The sequence below is a fragment of the Python bivittatus genome, unplaced genomic scaffold, assembly GCF_059951505.1.
Source record: "Python bivittatus isolate LINGU-HERP-01145 unplaced genomic scaffold, Pbiv_v1 ctg000610_np1212, whole genome shotgun sequence".
Classification (NCBI taxonomy): Eukaryota; Metazoa; Chordata; class Lepidosauria; order Squamata; family Pythonidae; genus Python; species Python bivittatus.
The window spans coordinates 14,820,904-14,831,867 of NW_028277088.1; the positions used below are offsets into that span (position 1 = coordinate 14,820,904).

Consider the following 10,964-nt stretch of genomic DNA (forward strand, 5'->3'; position numbering starts at 1 on the left):
AATAGAGTATAAATGTGTGATTTGGGAAAAGAACCAGCATTATAAATGGAACTAGCATTAATGAAATATAGTATTGTGATAGATGTCATTGTATTACTCAACAGTGAGAAACTGTGACTCTAGAATTTACATAATGCAAAATTCTACACACCTGTAGTCCTAGCATTGGAGCTATTTTCAAGTTCAAGCTGTAGTATTAAGACCCAGGATTATGCCCTGAGGAAAATACACACAGTGGCTAGCCATATACATGTCAGAACATATGTTTTAGAGCATTTATGTACCAGCTGATATTAAGTAAGTTATTTGGATAATGACATGAAGTGAATTTAACAAGTTTCAATACTTTTTTTCCCCTATCTTTCTTAGAATTGTAGAAAACGGAGAGAAGAATCGAATGACCTATCAAAGCATAGCCATAGTCTTTGGCCCAACTTTATTAAAACCAGAGAAAGAGACTGGTAATATAGCAGTTCACACAGTGTATCAAAACCAGATTGTAGAATTAATCCTACTGGAATTGAACTCAGTCTTTGGACGTTGAATTTATTAAGCCAGATTGGCCTTCGAAGGACAACAACTTGGGCCTGACAGAAACAGCATCTCATTTAAATATTGTATGTTTGTGGACCAAGCAGCAACTTGATGTTTTTGCACTTTTGAGGGAGGGAGAAGAGCGTGATTTATTTTTGCTGGTTTTGTGGAAGCTATTGAATTTCTTTACAGTAAATCTATGGATATTTCGAAGTTTATATAATTTTAGTAACACTTAAACTGAAGATTTAATATAGATCTACACACTGGATTCCTTTGTGAAAGAAGCTAATTTCTGTCAGGATTATCTAGAATAGCATTTTAATCTTGATTTTAAAAGTAATATTAGGTTCACCACTTGTTTTGGGGAAGTTGAAGTCTGTCAACTGACTTTGAAGACCTTTGTGGGCATTTTTTAGTGAATCATTGTGGTACATGCTCACAAATTAAATATGCAAGATAATTCCTGTAATTGGTTTACAGGTTTCTGTATTAATTTGACAGATTAAACAAGTGCTAACAGTGGCCAGTGTAAATCCTTCACAACACCAAGCTTTTTGCTTTATGTTGCCATTGATATTGCTGGATTTAATGCACAGATTTTAGCTGGCTTTCTTATCGCATACTAGTATTGCTTCAGACACTGAACTGGTACATACAACCAATGGAAGATATGCCACAGTCTGTGATGGGCCTGAGGGTTCAGCATTTTTTCAGGATATATTATTTGGGATTAAATCATACTTAGTAAATCTAACTGAAGCTTGATATTGTAGTGAATTCTTGGTATGAACCTTGTGGTAGTGAAATCAGATGTAAATACACACTGAAGTCCTAACTGGGTATTTTATTTTTTATTATTATGTGTATACACTGTTGTATACTTTCTAGTCCTACACTTTGAATGTGTAGATTAGTAACTGGTATTTTGGTGTACCTCCAGTGGATATTCTGTTTCCACAGAAAAATGGGTTACTTGGAAAACTGTGTGCACTTTTTAAATGCTAATAACATCTGCATGCAAATAATTCTAATGCAAATGGTACTGGAAAAATACTGAGTGTGCTTGCTTTACATGGTTAATGCACTACAAGCAGAACCTCTGATGTTATTTAATACATACAGGAGCTATATTAGATAAATGTATTACAAATTCTAACATCTATATATAGCAGAAGCTTATATTTGAATAGATGGATGTCTGGATGTAATGAAAATGCTGAACTTAAGGATTCCTTTTTACCTTAATGATGTAGATTGATTTGTAAAATAGGTTTCAGAAGATTTTGTTATAGGATACATGGTCTGCAGAAGATTTTTTAATTGTATTTTTCTAGACTAACTGCTGTACCTGACATTTGCTACGTGGAAATGAAATAAAACTGTTAGCTGTTTGGAATGCGGTGCTCCAGATTTGGAATGCAGTTCTGCCATATTGAAGCTGTAAATACAAACTAACCAATCATTTGTTGATTGATAGTTTTATATTGCATTAATTATCCTCGACTTACAAGAACTCAATGAAGCTGTTGTTGACAGACAGTCCTGATGGTCACAAAGAGATGGAAGGGACTTACTGAACAATAACTATCTCTACAGAGTTGCTGGACTATTTTCCTTATTATTTTATTTGATTAATTTAACATTATTAAACCGCTAAATTAAAAAAGCATGATTATAAACAGGTTCTCTTGAGAAGAAAAACTTCATAATTTTGACCTCACTAGAAAAGGCCCAATTCTATTAATTATGATCACAGAGGCTTATATGGAAGAAACAATATGCTGGGCACATGCCCATTAAGGCATCTGGAAGCAATGTGTGTACTTCCTGGGAAAGAAACTATATAATATGTTCCTATACTAGTTTCAGTCATAAAGATGATTGCAGAATTATTTTCCACTTGTACCTGTCTTTCAGAACATTCTCCTCTAGAGCAAAAATAGTAGCCAATTCATAATGTTACCAAAATATACCTGACAAGGAAAAGATCCTGTTCTTCATGAGCGCTCCTAGCAGGCCAGCAAAGGCCAGGAAATGCTCTCAGACAGTATATCTGCAATTACGGGGTGTGTGCATGGTGGGATATGTTATTGCCCCTATACTTGGGAGGATACTCCAGATTGGTAGGTGGGATCAAATAGATTCATGTGTATGATCACAGGTGGGCAGAAAAAGGATAATCTTCCCTGTAGGGAGAATTGTAAGCAATCTAGTTGGTTTCCCTGCAATTTAAAGTGTTGCACTAGGTGAAGGCAATTCAGGTTCAATTAGCCCTGAAGCTTATTGGATAACGCTTTATTTTCTGTATTTTTGTTTATATTTGTAATCTGGTTATAAAATAAAAAAATGTATTACTGAAAAAAAAAACTGGTGGAGGATTAGCTCTCAGCCCAGTTATCTTAGAAAGTTATCATGAGAATAAGTTAAAGACTGCCTTTTGGTATCAACTATTGAAATATCTAGAACAGTGTTTCTCAACCTCAACAACTTTAAGAGGTGTGGACTTCAACTCTGGGAGGTTGAGAAACACTGATCTTCAAGATACCGCAGCTTCACATCTTCATTTCTTAAAGAAATATTGAGGACATTTAACATAGTTTTCAAGCAGACTTTGGGACAAATGGCTTTTGCAAATATAATTCTGGAAGTGAGCCATTCACCATATACTTTGCTACTTCCCCCCAAGTAAGTTGTTAATAGCTAGAAAATGTTCTAAGTCATTTAGCTGAAACAATCGTCTTTATAATAGGTACTAGCTCCTCTTTTAAAGGTACATCTGATTGTCTCTGAAACCAGTGCTGCCATTCTCTGACTTAATTTGGCAAGATAAGCAAAGGTCACTTTGTTAAACTTCTTCAAACATCCTGTAGGTATTCTGGACTGCATTAATTGGAGTATGTCTCAAAACAGAGGCAATAAATATTTCTAGTTTTGAATCTGTTTCAGCAATATAGCAGTATAAAACGGCCTTTCTTCCAAGGGTAATGGAAGTTTGGTAGATCACATACATATTATAAAGAAGATGGAACAATTTTACTGCCATTTCAAAATGATGTTGTGCAGCTGAAATGAGGAAGACAGTCTACTGCCTATTGCAATAGACTATATTTGTCTAGGTAGATGGCTAATGAATTGTCTTTGATATATGATAGTCTCATTTCCATGACAATTGTCTCCTAAATCTCTTAAATGTGTGTTATAAACTCTTACATATTGTGCCAGAAATAAACTGTTATTTAAATATTTCTATTTTGTTTAAAATTACATAAATAGAAACCAATAGTTACTGAAGATTGAAAAAAAATATGTAAGTCCCAAACTGGACTTAGGAAATGTTGGCATAAATTAACTTTTTAAAGTATCCGGAGTCAAGCATAATGTTGCAATTAACATATCAAAGCCATTGGCTCTAATACATCGGTATGTATTGTCCTGAAGTGTGGCTGTGTTTCAGGACAAATGAGTTCTGCTAATTCAGGGTTTGCTTTGTTGGAAATGACTGCCGTGTTTTCCTTGGGATGCAGGAAGACACCTAATTAGTGGCATTCAAGGTATCTTGTGCTTTATAAATTAAGAAGCTCTGGATTACTGTGAAAGTCTGGCAATGAGTTTGATGCTATTTTTGACACAAATAAACATTTAACTCTCAATCTGTGTTTGCATTGCCTAACACAGTCACTTGAAATACATGATGATACACCAGCTCTTGACATGCCTTTGTTCTTCAACCACCTGTAGCATAGGAGAGTTTTATTCAGTTCCCCTTTCTAATATCTTTGCTGGTATTGTAGCTGTGTGGGGTCCTTATGCCATGACAGACTTTGATGATGGGAGCACATGAGGAAGAAATTGACTACATTCAGACTTGATTCAGTTTACCAGAGCTATCATTTAGTTGTTATAGGCAGTGAAATGTGATTAGTGGTAAATTATTTTTGAAATAATAGCTACATCTCGGCCAGAAAAGAGCAGCAGTTGCTGGACTTGTTAATTTACCCACCATAAATGTTGGCTAGGACTGATGCTTGCAAGAAGGGGCCAGTTACTGAATGTCTAATGAGGCATAGCAAAGCCTAGCAAGGAAAGGGAGCTGCTCCAAGGAATCTTAATGAGCTCTCACAATTGCAAGGCTATGTGAATGAGCAGCTGCTGAGGCTGTTTTTTGCCAGATCAGTCCTTTACAAAATAGCCGGTCCTATAATAATGGAGCTTAAGTGAATATTTCTACATCACGGTGTTCCATTTAGAAGGGTGTCTCATTTGCTCCCCTTTTCTCTCTCTGGCTTTCCTTCTATTCTTAGAATTTTGATCGATTTAATTGCTTAGTGAAAGTTGGTTTTAAAAATTTCTTGGCGTTGACCACCAGTTGCATTTTTCACCAGGAACAACTCAGATGTGTTGCATTCTTTCAAATACTGCAAAAGCAAACATTATTGTACATAGCTAGCTGATTAGTTCAGGCTTTTTTCGACAGCTTGTAGAGTATATATTATTCTGTTTAAACATGCCTCTGGTAAAAAATGTACACAACCAAACTTTTCTTCAAGAACTGAAATTATTCTCTTGCTGTTGGTATGCCTTCTTCAAAAAACAGAAACAAGAAATAAGCATTAGGAGGTCAACTTCCTAGAAAGCTAGACATTACTGCTTAGAACTTTAATTCTCCCTATATAATGTAGGTAAAGTCACACAGATTTTTAGAAAGAACTGAAACCTTGCTAAAATATAAAAAGCTATTTCCATGAAATTGTTCACATTGGTAGTTGATGTGAACTTATTAGAACTTATGTGAACTTATTAGAGTGTTGACACTTCCACAGCTGTTTTGTGTGAATGCTGAATAAGCCTCTAGCTTTTCCCTATCCATATAAGATACATGGACAGGGTGATGATAATGCTATCCATTCAATCGTGTCTGATTCTTGGCAATTCTGTGGACCAACTCTCTCCACATTTTCTGATCTTGTATGGCTTCTTTTAATTCTTTTATGCTCTGGCTGGTGTCTGCTTTGATGATGTCTAGCCACCATGTTTTTTGGAGGCCTTATTTCTTTTTATCACTGACCATTCTGAGCATATCTGCCTTTTCCAAGTGGATTTGGACATGGCCGAAATAAGTAAGGCTGAGTTTTGTGATTTGCCCTCCAGCAATATGTCTGGTTTTATATGCTCCAGTACTTGCTTGTTTGTCGTCTTTGCTGATCAAGGAGTGCTCAGGAGCCTTCTCCAACACCACAGCTTTAATGAGTTGATTCTCTTCTTGTCTAGTTTCTTCATGATCCAACTTTCACAACCGTAGGTAGCTATGAGAAACGTCCTAGTGTGGATTAATCTACATTTAGTTGTCAGGCTGAAGTCCTTGCGTTTCTATACTTGGTTCATGCTCATCATTGCTATGCGACCAGTGCGATTTGACACTTTATTTCTGGACTGCATTCACTGCTTTGATCAATTTCCAATCCTAGGAAAGTGAATTCTTGCATGTATTCAATCTCTTCACCATCAATAGTTATTTTGACATTTCCATTCCTCGCAGTGGTTATGAACTTAGCCTTTTTGATGTTCAGGAAGAGGCCAAATTTCTCGCTTTCTTCTTTAATCCTTTTGATTAGACGTTTCAGGCCTTTTTTTGTTTCTGTGAGGAGAGTTATGTCATCAGCATGTCAAAGATTGTTGATGTTCCTTCCTTCAATCTTTACTCCAGTTTTTGATTCTTCAAGTTCCAGCTTCCTCATGATCACTTCAGCATACAGGTTGAACAAGGTGAAAGAATGCAACCTTGCTGTACTCCTTTCTCTATCTTGAACCAATCACTGTCTCCATATGGTGTTTGCACAGTGACTTTCTGATTTGTGTACGGTGACTGCACCAACTTGGCCAAATATGTTGGCATCCCTAGGTCTTCTAGGGCTCTCCACAGCTTGTCATGATCAACACAATCAAAGGCTTTCTTGTAGTCAGTAAAGTGGATGTAGTTCTTTCAATATTCTTGAGATTTTTTCATGATCCAGCATAGTTTTGCAATATGGTCATGAGTGCCATGATCCTTCTGAAGCCAGCTTGAGCATCTGGTAGTTGACACCAGATGTTGTATGATCTTAAGGAGAATCTTGCTACTGTGAGGGATGAGGGCAATGGCATGGTAATTGGAGCAATCCTTGGAGTCACCCTTTTTTGGCAATGGAATGAACACTGATTGTTTCCAATCCTGTGGCCATGTGTTTGTTTCCCAAATTTGCGTGTATACACATACACATGCATGTAACTCAAGTTATACATTTGGTACATTCCATCTAGAAGAAACCTTTGATAGGAATATCGAATGAGAAATTTCTCCAGCTATTCATGCCTTCGCTCTGGTCAAGAGAGAATATAAGTTAGAAGTTGCCATTAAAACCATTAGGTATTGCAGGTTCTGAGCCCCTTCAAGTGGCCTTCCTTGGACTCAGCAGGTCTGGAAAACTATTGCCAGGGAGCTAATATCCTTTTTGGGCAAAATGGTGGATAGGAGGTTGCAGATCAATTTCAAACATGCTTGAATGAAACTGATTTTTAGATCTCTCTCAATTTAACTTCAGGTACCAATACTATTTTGGAAGCCCTGTTGGAAGATCTCTGTTAGGAAGATAAATGTGACCTTGTTGACTGTACCAGATTTCTTGGACTTTGTCTTCCCATTCTTTTGGAATCAGATTATACTATTGCTGGATCCCTGTCTGGAGGCAGGAATAGGCTGGATGAGGATCAATAAACTGACACAGAATCCTGACAATGCCAACCCCCCCTCCCCCAATTGGGAATAATTCCCAAGTTTGGAAGATCACCGGTTCTGAACAGAATTAGTACAGTATTGAATGTTTAATCAGGCTGACTTAAGATTCTATAAAGATACCATTTGTAAGAAAAAGTTATTCTGGAAGAAATTCTGAGACATTCACAAAGCTCATAAATGGGAGATATCTCTGCAGAATTTATCACTTAAGAATATGAGTTTTTTCTTTTTTAAAAAATAGTACTAATAGTGAAAGTTACAAATATAAAATAAACGTGATACTTAATAGTACTGACACTAAATAATAGGCCATATATAACAGTCTAATAAAGTATATAACCTATATTAAATTCTATTTATATTAATATTAAATTATTTAAATTTTTAAAAGAAAGAATGGTTGGAAATTTGAATCAAAGACTTCAGAACATTTTACCAGATTGTTCAAAAACCCTTTCTTGCTCTGTCAAAAAATACTTATTCAGAAGTTGACAAAGACGTGTATAATCATATCAGCAATCAATTGCTGCAAATCAAGTGTATATTCTACAAATGTTTTGTAATTAATCCTTTTGCTAGCATCTTTCTTCCAGTGTACACTGGAATATGGTACACTGTCAAATTTCCAATACTGGGGATATAGCCAAGGTGGCAGAGCGCAATCATAGTAAACTAGGACTATCAGAACTGGATTGCAAAAAAAACAGATGACAACCAAATGTAGCAAGAAGGTGCAGATACTTTACATTTTGCTACCGTCTAGTGGTCATTTAAATGTTTGCAGCTCAGAGCTGATGATTCTTTTTTAAAAAATATTTATTTATTTATTGCTTTCATTGATTATATAAAAACAAAATAATACACAAAGTTATAAAAACAAAGCTATGCATTTTAAATCAAAACAAAGCAATAGTAGGACAAGCCCAAACCATATGAATTCATGTTCCAACTCCTGAATTGCATACTGATTTGCAAGGTGATTTGTAATTAATCCTTATTGATCCTTCAGATTCCTTTCTGCTGGATACAGATAGAGGAGGGTGTTTTTTTTACGTCTCTTGCAGCACTCCATCAAGTTCTTGTGGAACCCTATGATTGCTTGGAACACAGTATGAAAAGCCCCGCTTTAATATATTTACTAAATTGAAAGCTAGAGTTGATTTAATTGTTTTGCCTTGCTGAGAGGCGGAAAAAAAATTACCTTAAGATCAGGGATGCATTAAGCAACAACATTCCACTTTGGCATTTGGCATGCACAAAGCCCCATTTTGTTGGTCAGAGTCAAAAGGTGGCTGTTCTACTGTGACGTTTGGAAGTTGGGGACAGTTTCACAAAAGCACTTCAGAGGGCTACTTTGACTGAAGCTTAGGGGAAGTGACCCTCTGAAGCTCTCTATCCTTCCTACTTGTTTTTGTAGGAAACAATCTGCTTTGCTTAACCCACAGACCACAAGATTAACCAGGAAAGGCATCTAACACAGTACAATTCTATACAAGTCTACTCAAAGGTAATCCCCACTGAGTTCAGTTCCAAAGTACGAGTACAGTATTGTAGGTTAGATAGATCGGGGCATTTCAAGTTCTATGGTTTCAGAAGGACAATGCAACCCTTGGTTCCATTGATATACATGGATATAAATTTAATTAATAAAACTTTAATGCACCTACATTTTCCCCCCTTGTATTTGTTTTGTCATTCAAATGTATTTACTTAAATTGTGTACAGTAGGGCAAAAAAGTATTTAGTCAGCCACCAATTGTGCAAGTTCTCCCACTTAAAAAGATGAGAGAGGCCTGTAATTTACATCATAGGTATACCTCAACTATGAGAGACAAAATGAGGAAAAAAATCCAGAAAATCACATTGTCTGATTTTTAAAGAATTTATTTGCAAATCATGTGGAAAATAAGTATTTGGTCACCTACAAACAAGCAAGATATCTGGCTCTCACAGACCTGTAACTACTTTAAAAGGCTCCTCTGTCCTCCACTTGTTACCTGTAGTAATGGCACCTGTTTGACCTTGTTATCAGTATAAAAGACACCTGTCCACAACCTCAAACAGTCACACTCCAAACTCCACTATGGCCAAGACCAAAGAGCTGTGGAAGGACACCAGAAACAGAATTATAGACCTGCACCAGGCTGGGAAGACTGAATCTGCAATAGGCAAGCAGCTTGGTGTGAAGAAATCAACTGTGGGAGCAATAATTAGAAAATGGAAGACATACAAGACCACTGATAATCTCCCTCGATCTGGGGCTCCACGCGAGATTTCACCCTGTGGGGTCAAAATGATCACAAGAACAGTGAGCAAAAATCCCAGAACCACACAGGGGGACCTAGTGAATGACCTGCAGAGAGCTGGGACCAAAGTAACAAAGGCTACCATCAGTAACACACTATGCCGCCAGGGACTCATCCTGCAGTGCCAGACGTGTCCCCTGCTTAAGCCAGTACATGTCCGGGCCCGTCTGAAGTTTGCTAGAGAGCATTTGGATGATCCAGAAGAGGATTGGGAGAATGTCATATGGTCAGATGAAACCAAAGTAGAATGTTTTGGTCTAAACTCAACTCGTGTTTGGAGGAGAGAGAATGCTGAGTTGCATCCAAAGAACACCATACCTACTGTGAAGCATGGGGGTGGAAACATCATGCTTTGGGGCTGTTTTTCTGCAAAGGGACCAGGACGACTGATCCGTGTAAAGGAAAGAATGAATGGGGCCATGTATTGTGAGATTTTGAGTGAACACCTCCTTCCATCAGCAAGGGCATTGAAGATGAAACGTGGCTGGGTCTTTCAGCATGACAATGATCCCAAACACACCGCCCGGGCAACGAAGGAGTGGCTTCGTAAGAAGCATTTCAAGGTTCTGGAGTGGCCTAGCCAGTCTCCAGATCTCAACCCCATGGAAAACCTTTGGAGGGAGTTGAAAGTCCGTGTTGCCCAGCGACAGCCCCAAAACATCACTGCTCTAGAGGAGATCTGCATGGAGGAATGGGCCAAAATACCAGCAACAGTGTGTGAAAACCTTGTGAAGACTTACAGAAAACGTTTGACCTCTGCCATTGCCAACAAAGGATATATAACAAAGTATTGAGATGAACTTTTGATATTGACCAAATACTTATTTTCCACCATGATTTGCAAATAAATTCTTTAAAAATCAGACAATGTGATTTTCTGGATTTTTTTCCCCATTTTGTCTCTCATAGTTGAGGTATACCTATGATGAAAATTACAGGCCTCTCTCATCTTTTTAAGTGGGAGAACTTGCACAATTGGTGGCTGACTAAATACTTTTTTGCCCCACTGTATATGCATAAAGGAGGATAGACAGAAAGTAGAGGAAAATAGAACTGTTTATGGGAACAGCATTAAAAAAAACCCTGTTCCATATAACATTAATATTTTTAAAATATTTGATAAATCAATTGAACTCAACCGATATCTTACCTGCAGGAAACTGGGCTTCATATTTATTTATTCATTCATTAATTAATCAAATTTGTATGGCCACCAACGTCACAAAAAGCAACTCTGGACAGTCTACAACAATCCGATAAAACAGCACATATATAAAACAATTGGTATAAAAATATAAGAATAAACATTGAAAGATGAATAATATAAAAACAAAATATATACAAACCCT

General features: G+C 37.0%; 1 protein-coding gene across 1 annotated transcript in view; it reads left to right on the top strand.

Annotated features, from left to right (window-relative positions):
* Positions 1 to 4,194, top strand: part of ARHGAP12 (Rho GTPase activating protein 12) — a 50,939-nt gene extending 46,745 nt beyond the window's left edge. The window contains exon 19 of the mRNA XM_088150135.1: positions 370 to 4,194. Coding sequence (XP_088006261.1) covers positions 370 to 544 — 175 coding nt within the window. The 3' untranslated portion in view covers positions 545 to 4,194. The remainder of the gene's footprint in view (positions 1 to 369) is intronic.
* The last annotated feature ends 6,770 nt before the right edge of the window (positions 4,195 to 10,964 follow it).